The following is a 21,152-nucleotide window of genomic DNA, read 5'->3' as shown; positions in this document are numbered from 1 at the left end:
GGGTTAAACGAACGGGAGAGATAAATACTTCGCTCGTAATAATCGCTTTATCCAGAATATCATCGAGTTAATAATGTGCAGTGTTGACTCTCAATTCTTAATGTGACGACTAATTCGAGCGGAAAGACTATAATTTCGTTTTCTCTCTCCTATCGATATACGTGCCAGCTATTAATAAAGAAAGTTTAATCAGTGAAGGTGAAAGTATGTAAATATCTCGTCTGTAAAGTGTGAGTGCATCGATAATTCTATATATAATGTGAGCCTCACCACGTAACAAGATCGACTGAAATGCGGGTATATCGCTCTCAGAGTCCCTGAGAATGAGATTTTCTTTTCGTTTCTGACCCCCTCCCGATGACGATCGTTCTTCGGATACGAAAAATTTCATTCTCCAAATCGTCGTTTACGGATAACGAAGATTATTTATCGATCGGCTCACCGAAATTGCACTCGTATCTTTCCTGCACGAGTCCCATAAGAGTGCTTAAAATACTAAAAAGTTTCGTCCATATCTTTTCGAGCAGGTTCCTACTCGAAATCGCAAATGCAAATATAGCGTAAGGTGGATGAGGCCTCCTGGTAAATCCGGCATGCATGGCTGCTTTCCATTGTTTATTCATTAAACCTTCAATCACTGATCTGTCCGGATTCCCGTGTTTACTTATTCGCTGGGATAATTTCGACTGCTGCATTAGAAATTTCATGCCAGCTACGATATTAATAGAACGATAAATTTTCGAGTATTTAAATCACCTGTGAAAGTTGCAAGTGCGCTTCCTCGCTAACTACATCTTTGGTCAAAGGAGACGCGACTCTGCTCCGTTCCTATATTACCTTATATCCACTCCAATTGAAAAATCGCGTAAAATTATACAAATAAGAAAAACCCAACGTTCGTTCGTCCCACAAAATTCAACTTTGAAATTTTCATGGAGAGAGGGAGAGAGAGAGAGAGAGAGAGAGAGAGAAAGGTTGGTGGCATTTAATCGAGCAAGCGTTATCCAGACAAAGTTGTAACGGCTAAATTCTCGGACTCTTAAAAGAGGGTAAATGAAATTGAGCGGACAGAATTGAGAAGAACATTATTAAGTTAAGACAGAGGGTCAAGTAATCCCTCCTTCCTTTTTACTAACACACGTGCTATTCTCTCTGGTAGAAAACGTGCTTTAAATGAAAAAGCACACTTCACCGACCGAGTTCCTTGGGCCATAGTCACGCTTCCCTCGATAAAGGCCAATCGATTAATCCAAGTTACTTCCTGTTTTCAGAGATAATATTGCTGAATCTTAACCCGCTGAGTCAATTTGCCGGGATTCGTTTAATCCTACGGACAATGGGTAACGCGATACTTCATTAGAAAATCACGCCTCCGACGGTAAAATTCTGGAAAATCCACTTTACGCCCCAATTCCTCACTGATGGCATATACTATACACACACACACACACACACGCGCGCGCACACATATATATGCAGAGATAGTTGCGGTACACCACACATAATTTAATCTCTTATTTCCCTTTTATACGTGCCGCATAATCATGTAGGGTAACGCGTCACGCGATGGATTTTTGTAAAAAGTTGGGGAAATTGGAATGGCTTATTAGGAAAATTGGAGAAGGTGGAATTATCCGGATGTGAGGACGTTAATGAAACGGAGGATGAAGAGCCAGCGAGAGAGGGTCTGGGCAATATCGGACTGCCTCGGAATTTATCGGCAGAATTCTGTACATGGCGTAGCAATTATTCTATAGGAATCGATTGATGATTGCAAGAACTAGCTAGCGCATAGTGTATAACATCTCTCGTGGCATTCCCCAGACTCTCTCCTCATCGTAGGCTCGAAATTTCCCATCCTGCATGAGTGAAACGACCCAGCCCTGCAATTTACCACCAAACCAAGACTCGCTTTAACCTGGACCATCCTGGAGCCTTTCCACTCAACCTCTTTGACCATCGTTAACGAACATCCCAATCCTGCAGGAACAAAAAGTTGGAACGTGAGAAAGAGAGGGATAAAGGGACTGCTCGGAGGCTATCGGAAGACTTTTTTACATCAGCGTTAATGTGTATAGCGATAAAAACAAAATCTGACGTAACAATTCGATCGTAAAAGCCATGCAGTCCCGCGAATAAGGTCGAAACGTACGACGAGTATAAACGATGGGGAATGCGAGATTCGATTTTTGAATCGTCGAGATTTTTCCGAGAGCCTCGCGCCACAGCGGGGCAATCCCAGGAATGGATTTAAAGTCCGAGCTTCTCCGGCTCTGCCGGCGGGGAAAACGTTGCCATCACGAAACAAGTTCTCCCCCCTCAGGGTGGATAACGTCGTGACAGCACGTCAACCGCGCGCGTTTTACGAGATTTTCACCGCCGATTGGCTTTGCGACGCGAAAAACGCCGGGGACTTTATATCCACGATCGATCGGATTGCCGTCACGTGACCTCCTCCGGCCGCCGTACCATCGCACACTATTTTTTTCCCCTTTCATTTTCTTTTTTATTAATATACCCCGTGGTATAGGTATATACATATAGCGGGGCGTTAAGCGTTTCGAAATGTAAACCTGTGATGCCCCCCCCCCCTTTTTCCCACCGTGCGCGCCTGTGCTTTTCTCTTAATTAAATGAATATTCGAGCACCTCGATCCTCTATATACCCAAATAATATACATGGCATATGTACTCTCTCAGTGGGAATCCGCATTTCGGCAACTGTTGCGTGGTTATTATTATTAATATACAGGAGTGTGTTTCGTTTTGCAATTTGTTAATTATATACCGTCGATGATAAACAGAGAGTTTTAACGAGATCGTCGTTTTTGGTGCAGTGAAAAGTTTTGTATAAAGGAGTGAGGGAGAGGGAGGGATGGAGGGAGGGGGGAGGGCATAGAGAGAGAGAGAGAGAGAGAGAGAGAGACCGAGGATAAAATGTGAGGGTTCGAGACAGTTGCCTGGGGTGTCGACTCAGTGACAGCAAAGCACTGAGAGTTGAAAGATGAGTGAGAGCACAAAAAGCACACCTAACAAGCAAAGTGCTAAGGGGCCACCCCCACCACCACCACCCCCTCCAGCTTATCCTCACCAGAAGCTCTTTAAAAAATGCAAGAGTGCCACCTTCCAGCTGGATGGGGCGACCTACACAATAGGTAAATCCAACATTTTCTTCTTTACACGTTTTTTTGCCTACATATATATAGCAGGTGCGACGACCCCTTATTTTCACTGTACAATACCTTCTAATAAAAACGACGAGAATTACCAGTAACGACTTTGCCCAATTTAATTTTATCTCGCATTGTTTCCCTCACGGGCATATACACACGCACGCGTCATATAGCTGTGCCAACCACTTCATTATGGCGCATTATCTCGAATGGTTGGAATCGCCAACGCGTATTATACTAAATGCATTGATCCATTAAGAGAGAACCAGCAAAGTACAAGCTCTTTTTACCTTTTTCAAAGAGAGTCGTGGCGCGTTCAGTGAATTGCGGAATTTCCAATGTGGAGGCAAAGTAGGGGGTCTTAACATTTCAAGCGTATTATTGAACCAATAAAGTACGAAGCTCGGAGAGTAGTTATAGTTTCCCAGTGACGAAGCTCCTTCGAGGAATTTTATCGGCTGGCACAATATTGCCGTTATATATATATATGCAATAAGCTGAATTAGCCTTAGAATAAAAACTCCGAATGGTATTTGGCTTATGCGAAAATGTATATATATATATATATATATATATATATATGTAGACCGTCCGAATGAAAGAGGCACGAGGGAAAGTGGATGCTTTGTAAATTAGAGTAGAACTTGCCGATGGTAATTATTCGGTCTGATGGGAGTTTTAGTTGCAATTATGCGGACGCGTTGATCAACAATTCATTAGTTTGCGTGAGAAATAGCCGGTGGATTAGCATAATAAATGATGGCAATTTATTCGCAGCCATGTCTATTTTTGCATCAATTGGACGGTCGTGTACCTACTTTTCCTTATACGACCGCCGCTTTCCATGCATCGATAATTAAATGGTCCAATCAGGCAATGTTTGTGCCGCAGTCACAATGGAACCAATACTTCGCTCGGCTTTTGCTGCAGAGATCGCTTCGAGTGTTTCAATCGGTAGTTGCGTGCCGGCAAGTCGGACAAAAGTAATGGTGGCAGTAGTCATTGAAAGGATTTAGTCAGCCAGTTGGTAGAATCTCGACGATCCACTCCATCGAAAGAATCAAAGCTAATTAGTTTTAGTTTGGACGAGTTCCGAGGCTCGACGCTCTACGTTCGATTCCGGGGTCACGGTGCATGGATATGCGAAAGCTTTTCCGTACCTTATTGATATCATCGTAGCTGATAAGGCCAGTTTGCTCGTATTCGTCCGAAAATAGCTCACTCATTTATCGCGATCGCGTTTATTCCTATATATTTAAATTCAAGCTCGACCATCAACTTCGATTCTCATTCAGATATATATATATATACGTGTATGAATATTTATAGATGATGAGCCGATTGCTATATAGCGCTTTAAAGTTTCTCCCAGAGATATAAAAGAAAATCCAAATAAGCTTTGCTCCGACTATAAAATTTACGATGGAAAGTACATAGAATTATTTTAGTCCCCGCGACTATCCTTATGTACTCTAGTGTGCATGCAAATATAGCCTGGTCACGACATCTCGAGAATGAATTCAAATATTGATTTCCAATTTCTTGTGTACCTCGCCTCTTGCTGGATGAAAGCAAAGGCGGGAGGGGGAAAAAAGTCGCCTCCCATTTCCCCTCGATACATTTTCACCATCATTGCCATTCACGCAGCAAAATCACTCTTCCCCGTCACTTCCATCCTCTCCATTATATCCGAAAATTCATAACGAATCAAACTCTTTAACCTATCAATGTTATTTTCCCCAAAGAAAATTCTCCTCCTTTCTCTCAGCCGTCTCTTTATCTCAAGTTTCACCGGATGACACGCCTTGGCGTATTCGTAGTGTTAAAAATAACTTAATTTCGCAAGATTGAATATCGATCCGGTCTTAGGGATACGTTTTACGCCAACTTTTACAATAAGGAGAATATGCTAAAGCGACGAAAATAAATATCGCTTTATGAAAACAAAATTATAATTCGTCGGACAGTTGCGTCAAATATGGACGGATGATTAAAGTTTTTTTGTCTCGAGGCTGAAACGGAGGTAACGAGTTGACTAGTTTCGATGCTTTAAACCATATATATATATATATAGGTAGGTACTATACCCACTCCAAATTAATAGGGCTTCTGGAACTGTTTCGGAGTCGCGTTGCACTACTAAGCAGGATACATTTTATATCCCGGATCAGTGCACCTTAATGAACCTCCGAGTTGGCGCGAATCGATGCTGTCTACACTCGATATCTATCAAGCTCTCTCAACCACGCGTTCCATCCTTCCCATTTGGTAATAAGCGCGAGCTTAAGCAGCGTAACGTTTCTCTCTCCCAGCTACTCGAACAATAATTAACGTAACGCGCTGTAGGATTACATCGCAGTGATTCCTTCGACCCGGCAATACACCCTTCTCATCTTCGCATAATTATTCTACCCAAAACACACACACACACACTGACACACTGAATATCGTCGACTATTTTTATCCGTCATTCTCGTCAAACCGTCCACTTTGACAAAGCGAAGCAAAAGCTTGATCATTAAATAATTTCCGTAATTACTCCCAGTAGTCGTCCTTTTATTTTCACACGAACGCGAAGGATGGTAGTTTTTCATGGAGAGAGAGAGAGAGAGAGAGAGAGAGAGAGAGAGAGAGAGAGAGAGAGAGAGAGAGAGAGGAAAGGAAAAACAACAACCCACGGCCTTTCAAAACGCGCGGCAGGTGTGCGATGCTTCATTGGAAAGTTATTTATAAGCGTGATCATGTGACGCGAATGAGATACCGCGATTGCTATTTGTATGAGAAAAGGAATAAAAATGTAAAAAAAAAGAAAATACATTAAAAAAATAGAGGAAAATAGGAAAGGGCGATCGTTCACTTTTACTGCCAGCCAGAGAGGAGAGAGAAGATGGACCAGTGCCGCAAAGATTCGATTTTCGTCAGTGCGGAGAGAAAGAAAAAATAGGCTTGTGTGCGTGTCTCATAAGACACGGTGCGTAAATCATGAGGCGGGATCAATGCGGAGCTATACGGAAAGCTTTATAGGCGATCGTATCTTTTTGGCCGATAGACGCTGCCGGCGATTCTGGCACCGACTGATTTTATCGGTAGACCTCGGTAAATTATCGCCAGAGGCTATACACTCTCTTAAAAATACACGGAGCACACACATTCCTCGTAAATGTGGTGTGCTTCTGCAACGATTCCCATCTACGCCGCGATTTCTTTTTGCAAATGTCGACTCTGTTCCTATAAAAACGAGCCTACGACGTAACAGTGGCTTGGATCTCGCAGCCTTCGGGACTTTTCCTTCGTTAATTTTGTATAACCGTTTCTATGCTGATTTCGATCTCTCGGGCCTTATTTACTTGCCATTCGACTATTTCTCGAATCAAAGGCAGAAGAGAGCGTGACGAGCTTCTCTCCGTCGATTCGGATCAATCCTGACCCGCTGCTGTTTTCTTCCATTCCTTCTTCTGGGTCATTCATAAATCATGAAGTAACGCTGATTTATACCGTGTTGCTTCTAGCGTTAAGCTTCTGTAAACTACACTCGACGAAACAAGTATATAATATTCAGGAAATTGTTCATCGAGACTTTAATATTGATTGTTAAAACCCAACGAGTAATCAGTTTTATGCAGCCAACGAACAAATATTTATCATTCAATTATCGCAGTTATTAATCAATGTATATACTTTGAGTATATCATTGTTATTGAATCGAGCGATTTCATGAATTTTAAACCGACTACTTATATATAAATAATAAATATAATGAATAATATTGTCTCTACAATTTCTCTAATGTCATATATTATTCGATTCACCTCAATTATTTGCACAATAAACGTTGCTTCATTGTATTGATAAAACGAACGATTAAATAATTGCAAATCACATGTGATTTTCAGTTTATTAAAAAATTCGATGCTCCGAGTCGCACGATCCTAAGTATATACATACGTAAGAGAGATTGGACTGGTATAGCCGACTAATCTTGAAAACAAGGGTGATTGTAATTGAGATGCAAATGAGAGTCTACTGCATTCCAGTTATTCCCTGACCAATGCACGTATCATTAAATTTCATTCTGCTAACCGTTCTATAAGTTATTGTAGCGAGCTCTAATGCGAGGTTACATGGAGCAATAACTTTGTTACGTGGTTATATCCGTCGGTAGAAATGAGAATAGAAGGTAGGAGTAGAAAAGTGGGGGTAGAGAAGAAGTTGCACGTGAGAGGTAGGTGGATACGAGTGCAAGGCACGCTTCTACTTCGCAACCGCTGTTGGGTTTTGCGCGTTTCTCTTGCAATAGGCCCCGAGTCCCGACGATCGAACACTGTTTTATGTCCAGCGTAAGCGAATTTTTCTACCGGGAAATTGGTGTAGTTGCGATGGTCATTAAAGTGTTTTCTATCGATTCCGGTGTTGGTCGAGGGCTGAAAATATCGAAAAAAATTGACGAGGTGAGAAGTCGATGGGCGAGTGTACAACCGGTTGAAAAACGTAGTCGTAGAAGAATAGAAATGGCTGATCGATAATTGTCGATTATATACGAGTCATTCCGTTTGGGATATTGTAGTATAAGAAACCTGTTTTTAAAGATACATAGAAACGCTCATGGTCGGAACGATATCAGGTGTATCCGGTAGCATTCAAAGTTGCAGTTTCAGCAAAATTGGTGATTCGTGTGGCACAAAGTTCAAATTCCGCATTCAACCTTGGTAACATTGCCAGAATCAGGATTTACGTAGATTGCTGTATAGTTGTAATTTCGAACAATCTGTGCGTGGAATGATTTCGATGGAATTGGGCCGAGAAAATCTACGATGAGAAAAACGTGACCCATCCAACTATATATATATATATATATATATATATATATATATATATATGTTGAAACAGATGGCACCATCGTGATAAGACGTAGCAGCGGTCTTCGCCTAACGTGTACAAGAGTTGCCAAGAAAATTACAGATTTTTAATACAACCCTCCCCCCCCCCCCTATATTATATCGCTTTACTCCTTTGTTGATTCGCTTGATAAAAATCTGTCGTATTGGTCGGATCTCTTCCATTTTCCTCCTCGAGATTTCTGCTCTATCTCTATATATTGAAGAAGGCAATGCGCGTTAAATCGCTAAATTCACGCACACTGCCTTTTACGATCCTCCTTGACAATTGAAATCGCTCTGTGAATAGTCTGGCTGGACCAGTTAGTTGGGAAGTGCGGGTATTTATTGACTCCTCGGTATTTGCCAGACAAAGATTATTCTGCTTTCTGGAAGTTATGGAGTTGCTTTGAGATGCCAATGAATGCGGAAGCTTTTATTATACCACGGTACACACACATACGCACGTCTCAAGGTTTTTTCTATAATACTATATATATAATCGTGTGCGTCCATGGAGGATGCAAGAATAGGCACGAGGGGTTTTCTAAAAAATAAAAAGTTGATGATTATCGCAGTATGAATAGATGAATCCGAGTAACGTCCGAGTCAGGCCACTTCCAAAAGAGAATCCTGTATAATTGCTTTATGCAAAATGAGGAGAATTGATTAAATTTTTTGTAGCATGCACATTTCCGTGGATAAAGCTGCCAAACGATAAAGGTTTATGCCTCAAACTGATATAAAGCCCCCCTCTTTGTTTAGCACAATTTGATCCGACGCCTCGTAAAATACACATCCTTCGCATAATTTCCCAGGAAGCTCGAGTTCGTTCGCAAGAGCCGTATGAAATAAATATTTCCCTCTCCCCGATCTAATATATCATAGAATTCGAGGTAAATTGACTCCACGGTTGATCTCGAGAGGAAAATGCGCAGATCCATTTCCATTTCCTTCCCGTGGGCAAATTTTACTGTTGCCTCGCGATATAGCCCACTTTGGAACTCTCGTACGTACTCTGCTAGGAATGGAGAAAAATTAAATGCTGAATTTACTCGGTATGCCATATTCAAAGCACACCGCGTCATATCGATGTGGAAAGCTGGGTGGCTCCAAGTAAATTGTTCATAATTTTTTTTTTTTTTAGATCACAAGTTAAACTAGTTTCGGTGTCTCCTCTTAAGGGAATTCAACTTGAAATGCGACTCTAGCGGCTAGTCTCGGTAAATTATTAAGCACGCTATATATGCGTAAGACTATTTGAATAGACGATCACTGGGTCAACGTTAACGTCCTTCAACCCCACCTCCTCCTCGTCGCGCACTTGTTTCGAGCAGCGTTCTCCGTAAAAAGAGAACTTTGTTAACTCAACTTTGGCAAATGGTAGAAAATTAAATTTGAACAATTTCTCCTCCTGATTGATAATTGTTTGATACACAATTCCCAATCTCCTCTCTCAGAGATTTATCTCGATTACCCGAAGATAAGCTGGTTACTCCGGAGATTCTCAAATGTTGACTTTTTCTTCGCCAGTTAACCTGGTTGAGGATAAGGCGGAAAGTGTGGAAACTTCAATTTTCACAGTAGTCGCGAGGATTTGAGTAAACGTTTGATATATACTGCTGTAAAAGGTGGGAGATGTTTTACGAGCGTATTTACGTTCCAGTTAACGCACACTATAAACTGTCGTGCCAGCCTGAGCCGAGCCGTACTGAGAACTCTTTGTCACACGCTTCTCCTTCTCGAGCACTATAGCCTCGCTCGGTCCTTCCGCGCGCGAGCGCGACCACTAATTTTTATTTCCCACACACACACACACACACACACATATAAATAGTTTATTCACCCTGAAGAAATTATTGCCTAGCTCCTATTCCCCTAGATTTATATCTCCGCAAGGTTGATTAATACCCGGCGCCTAAAAGTCTATAATAAGAACGATTATCTCCGTAGATTAGAAAGAAAAAATGAATGTTTCTATTTACACTTTCCTGTTCCGTTTCTGATATCAATGCACGCTACGCGATATGCAGATTTTCCTTTTTTAAGCCCGCAATCTCATTCCAATCCAAGGGGTGATTAACCGTGAATATATTTTTATCCTACACGCCATATGAAAAGCAATATTGTATATCTTAACAACAAAAGAAAGAAAGAAAGAAAGAAAGAAAGGAAAAAAAATAGAATCTTGGTAGGAGTAAGAGAAGGGTCGATGGAATTTAATAATTTTGCTTCGAGTGTGGGAGGAGAATCCATCGAAAGGATTATAATTATCTCATCGATGGTTTAACGTCTTTGTTTGGACGAGGGCGCGCGCGACTATATACAAGGGACTATAGGTCTTATGCGAAAGGAATTGGCTGTTTGCCAAGCGAGGGGGAGCAGTGGGGTTTCCGTAACCCCATCGTGCTCAATCGATACTAAACACGGTGAATTCTCTGTAGGACCTCTGTAATATAGGGCTGGCACCACCAGGCGTGACACTGTTGGCCATTAACCGAACGGTGTTCCGATCAAAAGAATTAATTTGAGCCCCGACAGGAAGAGAGAGCTGCGAGCTGCTCGAACCACCCGAGAGCCACCTCGAACAACGCGAAAAACCCATTGCTCTCAATTAGACCTCCTGCAAATGATGCACGTCATTAGCAAGCGAATTACCGCGATCGATTGATCCAAAACCGCAATAACAATCGTTTCCGCAACGTTGCAACATTTTATTGCACCGCGGTCCCCGCTCGAGTCTCGCGTATACGTATCTATACACACACAGCTGCTAAAAATACGAATTAAAGCGAGGTTAACCCGTTTTAAAGCTCGTATAACTCGACCAATATTCACGGTTATCCAACGCTTTCGCAATAATTCCGCCAAGTCGTTAATAATCGAGGTCGCGTATGATCGAGCTCCGGGTTAATGTTTTACATGTGTTCCTCTGATGCTCCAAACTTGTTCGATCGATGCTGTTGAACATTATACGTCACGCTTCGCTGATAATAGAGATCGATGTAAACGTTGCTCGCTAATCAGGACTTTGGCTCACGGCATGATTAGCGCAGCGAATTGAAATTACCATCCAAGTATATATAGCAATAGTCGCGCTTGGCGCGAGGGGCGCTATGTTTTAACGCGGCCGAGCGCCGGCTAATTAATGTCATCGGAGCCAATTGGAAAAAGGCGAGGAGGGAGCACGGGCGAGGGATTTTAATCGCGTTGTAATGCCAATATCCTTTCTATAAACGACGTTGAGATTGGTCGGAAATGCCGCAGTTGGTGGTGGCACTGAAATTCGGTCGGGGTCGGTAAGGCAGAGACCCGATCAATTTTACCGAGAAAACCCGAGAGTTCCCGCGTTGTTGGCGCGTGTGTTCCGTTTGACGCGGTGGGAGGGAGGGAAGCTTGGCCTCTGAAAAATCCCTTCAGCGATAATACAGAAAACTGCAGCTCTGCGATGGTAATCCTTACCATGCACACCCTTCATCTCTGCATGCACTCTCAAACTCCTCCTTACTCTTCGTACCGAGACTATATATATATATATACCAAGAGCGAAGCATATATAACGCAGTTTTATAAGCTTTATATTCTCGATGGAAATTTTGTTGTCCCTGGAAATTGGGTTTCTCGTAAATCCAACATACCGTGTCTCGAAGCAAGGCTTACTTTAATAGTATTCAAGGCAGGTAATCCTAAATTGAAATGGTAACAAGAGGATTACTAAATGTTGGTTAAATTAGAACATGGCAAATTAAACCGGGCTTATACCGCAGAGTCCCTTGTTGAGATTGCCCTTTTAGATTGCGAGCTGTATCCCGCGTGTCTCACGGGCAATGGCTCGCTGGAAATTAAAGAATATGTATATATATATATATATATATATCCGATAGAGGGAAATTATAAACGGGATTGAGGATCGAGAGAGTTTGCGAGATGTTTACCGAAAGCTGCTTCGCTCGGTTTGTTTGGCCATAGCGACGTCGACGTGCTCGGTGAATTAACATAAATTCCGTTATTCCTCATCATCCTTGATCATGGCGAAAGCTTTGAAAGCCGAGGTCCCCGGCCGGTGCCGCGCCCCGTAATTGATATGATAATACAGCGATATAATTTACATTAATTTATTGTAGTCTTTGAGAAAACTTTATTCGTTCCTCGCGAGGCTGATTAATTATTCTTTTCAAGAAACTTGCGTGTGCGACACCATCACAGCTATAGATATAGCGGAGTGGCGAGGACCTTCGTCGAATTTATCCCGCGGATATCGCACAAGTTTTCTCCGAAGAAAAGTTTGGCTCTCGCTTCTCTGCCGACTCCGCGATGCGCTGTATATCCCACTGCGTGTATTCTTAAGAGCGAAAATGCATATACCGCATGTTTGAGTCGCGAGATTGATATTTCTTCGCCGAAAACCTTCTCGGCACAAATTGGTATAAAGAGAAACTCTCGGAGCTCCCCGGGCAAATGATAAAGTTCCAGGATGCTGCATAATTTCCCGAAAATAGATTATTATATCAAAGAGCCTGTGTAATTGAATACCAGAACCACTACACAAGCCCGCACGCGTCCTTTCAATTCCGTAAAAACGTTCATTTCCCAATTAATAAAGCATTAAGAGTTTATGGCAATTAACAGCACGCCTGTTAATCTTGGATTTAATATTGCTCGGCTTAAATGTGATATATATATATATATATATCGCGCAGCTGGAAATTGCATCGTCGGCTGGAAATTTCTCTTAACCATGAAACAGAGCTGGTACGTTTCGGAGATGACGAAAGGTGAGCTAGTATATATAGTTTGAAGTAGGAGAGCGGACAGTCTGGAGCTTCTTCTGCCTTCCTCGAATATTTTTCTTATAAAGCAGAGAGAGAGAGAGAGAGAGAGAGAGAGTCTTGGCGCGTGTATGGCATCTGAAAATTAGTTTTCAGTCGTAATTTGCAATACGAATGCAATAGCCGGGCATTCGCAGCTTCTGCAATAATTGGGAGAGTAAACATAAAGCTGGTAATTAATCGCGGATCGTTCGACGTTTATATATTAACAGATCTATAAAAGTGTGGAGGGAGAGGAAGCGTATATATACAAAGGGCTGGGTTGCTTACAACTACATATACATATAAAAGTATACTCGGGGAGGGTATAACACCGTCATAGAAAATGCGGATTTAGTAGTGGACTTATCGTTACGGTCGAATGACTTTTTAACGAGTATACGCGCATTCGATTAATAAGTAAGGTATATGTATACACAGCTCAGAGAATTTCCATCAAGCGCGTTCCTGATAAGCGGATGTGCATTATCGCAATATTTTCTATTGCTCGTTGGCCGTACGTGGCATGGCGACTATATATATATATATATATACATGTGTGTGTGTGAGTGTGTGTGTGTGCGAAGCTGGGGGAAGAAAGCTGAAATTTAGCCGAGAATCATCGATAAATAGGATGTGATATCCGGTACGGATCGTCCAGACTGTTATGTCGTCAGCCAAGTTTTCCAGAGCGAAAAAGTTTATCCTCCGGAGGATTTAGGACCGGCGGGGACTGCGTTTTACCGGTTTTGCACAGTTTTACGGTCAGCTTCCAGCAGCGACACTCTCCGGCTAGCCGTGGACGCTTTAATGCCTCACTTTTATCCCCATCCTTCGTCATTTTATCGACAGCAAACACCATCGCGATAACGCGCGCACTTGCCCGCAAATCCTATTGCTTCCGGAGCCGAAAATTTCCATCGATTTGTCACGTTTCGAATGACAAATAGGAAAATCAGCAAAGCCGATTGTCCGGGAATCGGACGAAACAGGGGCTGGTGCATGCGGCTCTCTGTACGATCGAACATTGCGATAACAGCCGCGCGGCAAATTACAGAATCCCGGTATTTCTCAATGATTTTTGCCCCGGTAATCCGAGTGTCACCGGAAATACGATATCATTTGGAATAAAAAATGCTCCGGCCATTATATAAACAATTTCACCGATGCGAGTACTCGTCTCTCATCAGTCGCGCGAGTTACAATTAAACACTGAAATACCAGCACTTCCATTTATGCGTGTACACATATCCTAGACTCGTACAGGCGATCCAAGCTTTTTAAAACTATATAGAACGACTCTTTTATCGCAAATTTGAAACGCACTTACCTTTGCCAGACTCTTTCCGGCAAATCCTTTGCTCGCAGATTTTCATTTTAATACACCTTAGCTCGCAGGAAAATTTTCACGAGTCGCGGAAACTTTTCGGTGATTAATTCAGTAGCGTGGCTTTTTTACGGTTATTTTAAGCGGATTTAAAGAGAGAGCATCCGGTAAAAGCGTATATAGTAGGTATACATATAGCGTCGCTGAAAGGAGGGCTACGCGTTGACTGGAGAGAATGGAGGACAGCGAGAAAACTCCCACAGAGTCCAATAAGGGCTCGAGCACTGCAAGAGAGAGAGAGAGAGAGAGAGAGAGAGAGACGAGGGATCAGTTTACTGGAAACGCTCCACAGACTTTATCTTTTCTTCATGAGGGTGATGACTCTGGAATACGAAATATGTTCTATTACAAAGAATATTCAAAATATCTCGACGACAATTTTTACCCTCCAGTGCACTCTTTTACTCTCCACTTCTTAAAAAAATAAAAAAAAATACTCGTTTTATGAGCCGAGCCACGCAATTAACTTCTAAAATCGTGGAAATGTCGTATTTTTTCAAACTAGCTGGTATAATTTTAATAGCCTTTTCAGCGGGAGTAATATTAATAGCGTGAAAGAAGCTTTGTTTTTTCAGAGGTAAAGCGGAGTGGGGAGGGAGGGTAATGCTGTTAAGAGGCTTCGGGGGTAATGAGATGGTTTTTAGGAATGCGAGAGTACAGTCGGGGGACCAAGTTTATACACACACGTACGACGAGGTAGAGGTTATTTTTCGGGGAGGCGCACGGTTGGATTGAAATTTAGATAGGCCGCTTGATTAGCTGATGGGCCAGACCTAATATAAGGGGAAACGGGGTAATCGCGCGCGAGGCTCACGTGTCGCGAGACATTCGAGAAGGGACCAAAGAGTTATAGCGTGTAATGGGTGGGACTGGTTGAAACTGTGGGGAGCCTCTAACTCCATAGCCCCGAGGCTCGCGCGGAAAAGCCAGAAAACGACGAACAGACAAACCTGATTGCAAAGTGTCTACCAAAAAGCTAACCAACGACTCCAACTGTAAAATCCGATTTTCTCATTTTCAACTTCGCTCTCTCCCCCCGAGTCCTACCTCGAAGAATTAATTAACTCTCGCGAAATGTCCCGACTCGAAGAGCCGCCAACCGATGATTTATCGTCGTCAGTCTCCAAACTGCACGTTCGGATCCTCCGGCAAATAAAACGAGAATTCATAGCCCGAGCATTCGGGCCGAATCAATTAAATGAGCCGGCAATGCGAACGTCGGTCTCGCAAAAATTGTAAATATCTCCTCTTAACGAGGGTGTCGTGAAAATTCCAGCTTCCAATATGTGTATATACCAGCCGGTCAGTGGAAACGATTGGAAAAATGTTTCTCCCTGACATTTCAAAGCAAAGCTGCGATGCATTTTTGCGACGAGAACTGCCAATTTGCGAATGTGTAAGCAATTTGGAGAATTTGTCACTTCTATTACCACGTTTCTCTATTCATTTGGGAATAAGCCGTTGCCAAAAGGACTTTCCGCCGGTATAGTATAGTACAGATGAGTACTAGGTGGAGGGCTGAAACGGGAGAGCGAGGGAAAATCTAGAGAAAGTAGCGTCTAGGAGAGATGAAAGGGCGAGGGCGAGAGAGAGAGAGAGAAGTGCAACGAGCAAGGTAGACGACACAGGGAGAGAGACGAAGAGTACCAAGTGGAAAGAGACGGAGTGGGTAGGACGGTGCGGTAAAAGTGGGTGGAGAGTGTAAGGAGAGGTAGAAAAGAGAGAGAGAGAGAGAGAGAGAGAGTCAAAGAGCGAGCAGCCGAGAAAGAACGTCGTGCGGAGTAAGAGAAGGCATCCAACAGAGAGTAACAGAGACAGAGATATGGAGGGAGGGTGGGGGAGGCAAATGAAAGAGCAATGAGAGTGAAATGAGACGGTGAACCGCAGAGCTAGTGGAAGAGTGACAGAGATGGGGAGAAAGCTACGACAGAGAGAAGCATCGAGGCAGCTCGAGCGACCAAAGAGAGAGAGAGAGAGAGAGAGTAAAGAGGGCAGTTGGAGGAAGAGAGGGTGAGTGAGGTTGAGCAGGCAGAGAGGAAGAGGGGGATGTCGGAGTGAGGTGGAGGTTCGGAATGGTTCAGTAGTAGCGGTACCGCGGCTCAGGACGCACGTGTCTCTGGCTCGCGTGACTCGCGGGAGAACGTGCGTGTCCCTTGGATTTCCGTCTCTCGCCGACACACGACTCCCTCTCTCTCTCCCTTCCCTTCTCATCGGCCGATTTTCATCCATCAATCGGATAGAGCGAGAGAGAGAGAGAGAGAGAATGGTGGAGTAGTAGCAACTACCGTCCGTTGGTCCGTCCGTCTGATCAGGCACGCGGCTCCTCCACTAACAAACAACTGCGCCTGTCCGCTTCCTCGTGTTCGCTTACCTCGCGCGATGCACAACTTCCGGAAGTGGCCGTCGTCGCGGCTCAGGCCCAAAGGTCAAAGTTCCCTGACTACCAATTGGCCCGATTACAGCCGCGTATTCGCCTAGCCGCACTGCAGCTTTCTCCGAGAACCGAGACCGGCTTAATTCCAATCTATAGACACACACCAGTAGCGTTCGAGCGAACCCACAAAGTTCAGCGGAGCGCGGTTCGATCGAGCTTTTGCCAAGCCAATGAAACCAATTTCGAGAGACACGCGAACACTTCCGCTTTTCGCCAGGAAGCACCGCAGTACTTATATATATATATATATATATATACAGAGTTGTGTGCTTCGACCACGACTCTCCCTCGAAACTGCACGTGCGTGTGTGTGTGTGTGTGTCCAAACGCGTGACTCCTCCGCTCAAAAATGTAATTGGAAGCGTGCAGACGAGCACGGTGCTGAAAGACAACTGGTTGATTGCTCGGCGGACGATGGTGACAGAAATGCAGCCGGCTATCGATCTACGCGGAGTCGATGAACCGGACTCGGCTCCCTAATTGGACGGACGAAAACTCGGCAGGAGGAGCCAATGAAAATGTGGATTATCGACACCAAGGCGAACCACGCGACGACCTACCGGACGATACCACTGGATTCCACTATATACGAGGCCAGACTCTCTGAATTTTAATGCCATGCAGATCGATCGGATTCCTTCGGTGGCTTAGCGCACTATACGTCCATCCGCAGCCTCCGTCAAAGCTACTCGACGTTAATGCACCGAGTTTCCACGATCCTCCCGATGCATAATTGAATCCTGCCGAGGTAGCAGCGCGTCATTCGTCATGTCTCGGAAATTCTCGGACCATCCGGAGAACCAGGAAACGCTCGGTGCGAGGGGAAGATCGAGGAGAACCAACGGATAAATGACGTATGGACGAAGTACCCTCTTGCAACACCTTCGAAGAGTCTGGCTATTATACGAGCACCGGAACGAAGAAGAGGACGGTCGGGAGAATGAGTTCAATGGGAACAACGACGCTCGATCGTTTCTCATCGACGCAAGTTTTATCGTAAAAAGCGTAACTGTTCTTTCGAGTCCACCACACCCTCTCTCTCCCCCCGGAGAACTTTCGTTTCTAATCGTTCCGAACGGTGCTCGGTTGACTATATATATAGTCTGGTATATTGTCGAGAGACGCAGGAACCATCTCCGCAAAAGTCATATTACTCCGTTGATACTCGCGCGGATAAACGTAAAACATGAACTTTAAAGCTGAGATAAAGATTATTTCGCGACGCAACATCTACGATAACGATCCGGATGGACGCACGATTGGCCGAGGATTTTACGAGGAACGCATGGACCATTTAGCACGATAAGGGTCCTTTTTCCGAGCTATACCTTGGGTCGTTCGGAGAACTCGGTCTCCATTTAAAGATTATTACGAGAGCGGGACGAAGTCGCAGGGCTTCCGATTTTCCGACCTCCCGTCCATAAAAGAGAGGTCGCTTGGGAGATAAGGGATAACACTTTGGAGTGTCCGCGATAGGCCGTCGTCAAACACTGGCAAGGAACATTAGTGTCGCTGACAGCTCATCGATAAGTCCCTCCAATTGGAAAGCTTATTATCCGAAGACAGACACACTCGAAGAAGCAAAGCTGACGAAGAGGACACTCGTGGACCATTCGAGCAGCGTTTGTCATTCCATGTAAACAGTGGAAATCCCGTTGATGTCACTGGGGACGTATATATACTCGCCAGTATATATATAAGGCATAATAAACATTGCAATTAAAGTGGCAAAAGTTTTCCTTCGACTATATATATATATATACATATACATATTGACAGTGAAGCTAATTTGCGGAAAAAGGTCAAACTGTTAATTGAGAAGAAGAAGAAGAAGAATAGGAAGGGGAAGGGGGAGGAAATTAAAAGGGAAAAGATGGCTGATGGTACATTTGCAGGGGCGATCGAATGTCGGTAAAGAAAACATGTAAATATTTGTGAGAGGAGGTTATATAGTTGTTGCTGCACCGGACCGTCGGGATTCCGTCGAGGTGAGGAATCGATCGATAAGAGACAGCAAATCGTCTCTCCTATCGGTATATAGATTCGTGACGACTAACGTCGTCACGCGTGCCTCGTGCGAGACTCGGTGGTATTCGCCTGATGCGACCGAACGATCGACGACGCTCGATCAAAACCCAGAAGAATGTTGATTAACCTACAGTGGACCAAGGGTCGAGTGTGTATAAGCCTTAACCACCGGAAAGAAGGTCTCGAGGGACGTTAAATTCTTGCAAGATCAAATGCAACGTGCACCGCTCGAACTGTGATAGTGGAAAATGTTAGGAAGGAGCAACGGGGAGGAAGCGAGTGGACTCCGAGTGGAAGGTCCGTTATTCCGCACGACGAGCACGTTTGGCTGATACGGGAGGAACCTCCGAATTTCCATAGAGTATATCTCGTGGTACATCCTTTAAAAGGGAGATAGATCCTTTTTGCCCCCCACCCCCCTCCAACGAGAGAAGCCTGTGACACGTAGGTTTGGAATAGGTTTTAGAGGTAAATTAGCGGTGAAATACGCGGCAGGGAGTCGGTCTATTTGCTCCGGGCGTATTTATAACCGAGTCTGCCAGCTCGCTGTTCGAAAGGTGGTTAAACTCGAGATGAGGCGAGACTCGGCGATGTACGCGCGTCACGAGCGAGTCTGGCCCGTTCGCAATGCCAACAAAACTTGATCGAGATTCCGCCGAGTCGTCTAGCCGAGCGTTCGAGCCAAATGTGCGAGACGGGCCACGGACCGCCACGACGGAGTGTGTCCCGCTCGAGCTGGAACGGATCTTCGTCGATCGTGCTCGATGAAGCGCGCCGATAACGTACACTACATATATATAGAATGGAAGGAAACCCGTGTGGGCACCCTGCAAGATCCACTGGCAATTTCGTCGTCGAGAGACCGGCACTCGCCAATTGTTTTTCTCGTTACTGGAGAACGTTCGACCTTGGTCATGTGGCAATCCGACAGTGAGCGCGATACTCACGTGCTTTCGGGACTTTCACGGACTGGCCAGAGTGCAGAGTAAAGTAGTCGAGAGCAGGAAGATGCAGTCGAGGCAAGGTAAAGACCCGGTGCAAAAGTGTCACTCGGATCCGGGTGCCGGAGGAAATCCTGGCACATCTTACAGCCCCGGTAAACGAATTTCCCGGAGACAAGTGCCGGGAATTTCGTGTTCGCCGAATACACGCAAATGTGTCCTCACTCTGGACGGGTACAGCTACGTGATCGGTAAGTTTGATTTATCGCAGCCACACGGATTCGGACCAGCGAAGGATTGCTCTTCTCTCTCGCTCTGTATCGATGCAGCACAAATGTGTATATAGTTGATCCTCGCTCGTTTATATCCTGGCCGTGTCGTCGTTGAACGAAGATTCGTATAATTATACGAGTCCTCGAGCAATTTTCCCCTCCCCTCTCGATATTTTCATCCGCTTCTTCCAGCGCTGCTCTCATTTGTCGCGCTAATGAGACTTTGGCCGGGTAAATCGAATTAGTCGTCTCGAGTACCGCTTGAAAATATTCAATCTGCCGGATATCGGGAGATACTAGGCTCTCGACGCTACTCTCGCAGCTCGTTAGACCAACGGAGTGGTCATACTGAAAAGAATACTCGTGTCGTTTGATTCCTCCGATCAATTCCCTCCACCGCGCGAAACGCGTTCTCCAATTTATTATTTCCATCGGAGCCAACCCCAAACTCGCGCATATACTCGCCATTTTCCTACGGTCCCTCCGAGGTTTCTTCGATTTAATCCCAACTCTGCCCCCCCCCCCCCTCCCCCTCATCCATATTAGTGTATATAAATTTAAGGTACTACAAAGCTTATACATTTGTGTATATTGTATAAGGATTATTCGGGAGGAAAAATGAAATCTCTCTCATCTCGCACCTCGAATATTCCCCGAGTGATATTCTGGCACGTTTCCCAAGAAGCAATCATCGGCCTCTTCGACGTCCGCGCGTTGATTCCAGAAATTCCCAGTTAGTAAATTTCCACTTGATCCACACCGTGACGACAACGACTTCGCATTGTCCATAATCGGTCCGGTGTCCTTAAATCAATCTTGATCGTTTAATTTATTGCTCGACGTGCGTCCGTATACTGTCTTGAATTACGAGGCAGAGCGACTCAATCGTATAGATCACCGAGCTTCTTCGCGTCGTCTTACGTAAGCCAGCGTTGTAATGACGATAAAACTGCTTGTTTACATGCGTCAGATACGAACGACGAATCGATAAAGAAAAAAACCTCTAGCCTGGCTTACGTTGTACAACGAGCTTGAACGACGTATCTCATTATTGTTTTAGCAATAGTGGCCCCGAGCACCACCTTTACCGACGGAAATGAATTTTTTTCTCTCGGCATTTCCGGCAAAACAGCTAGCGCGTAGAGATGGTACCGCGGATAAAGAGAAAAGAATTTAACGAAAGATGTTGGATGTTAAAAGCGGAGATGGCAAAAAAGCTGTGAGAGAGAGAGAGAG

The 21,152-nt window shown here is 44.4% G+C and overlaps 1 protein-coding gene across 6 annotated transcripts in view; it reads left to right on the top strand.

Moving 5' to 3' along the window:
• Positions 1–21,152, top strand: part of LOC136777377 (dual specificity calcium/calmodulin-dependent 3',5'-cyclic nucleotide phosphodiesterase 1-like) — a 59,967-nt gene that overhangs the window by 11,877 nt on the left and 26,938 nt on the right. For 2 of the 6 annotated variants that reach the window (XM_066733612.1, XM_066733609.1), the window contains exon 1: positions 16,326–19,895. The exons of 1 other annotated variant lie outside the window; for it this stretch is intronic. In XM_066733612.1, coding sequence (XP_066589709.1) covers positions 19,712–19,895 — 184 coding nt within the window. In that variant the 5' untranslated portion in view covers positions 16,326–19,711. Of the gene's footprint in view, positions 1–2,932; positions 3,155–16,325; positions 19,896–21,152 lie in introns of those variants that run through there. 3 more of the 6 variants (XM_066733610.1, XM_066733614.1, XM_066733611.1) reach the window with 3 other exon arrangements.

The sequence above is a fragment of the Prorops nasuta genome, unplaced genomic scaffold, assembly GCF_024137725.1.
Source record: "Prorops nasuta isolate Cenicafe-Biocafe unplaced genomic scaffold, Cenicafe_Pnas_1.2 PNAS00011, whole genome shotgun sequence".
NCBI lineage: Eukaryota > Metazoa > Arthropoda > Insecta > Hymenoptera > Bethylidae > Prorops > Prorops nasuta.
Note: the sequence above shows the minus strand (reverse complement) of the source record. Positions and strands in the feature narration are given on the sequence as shown.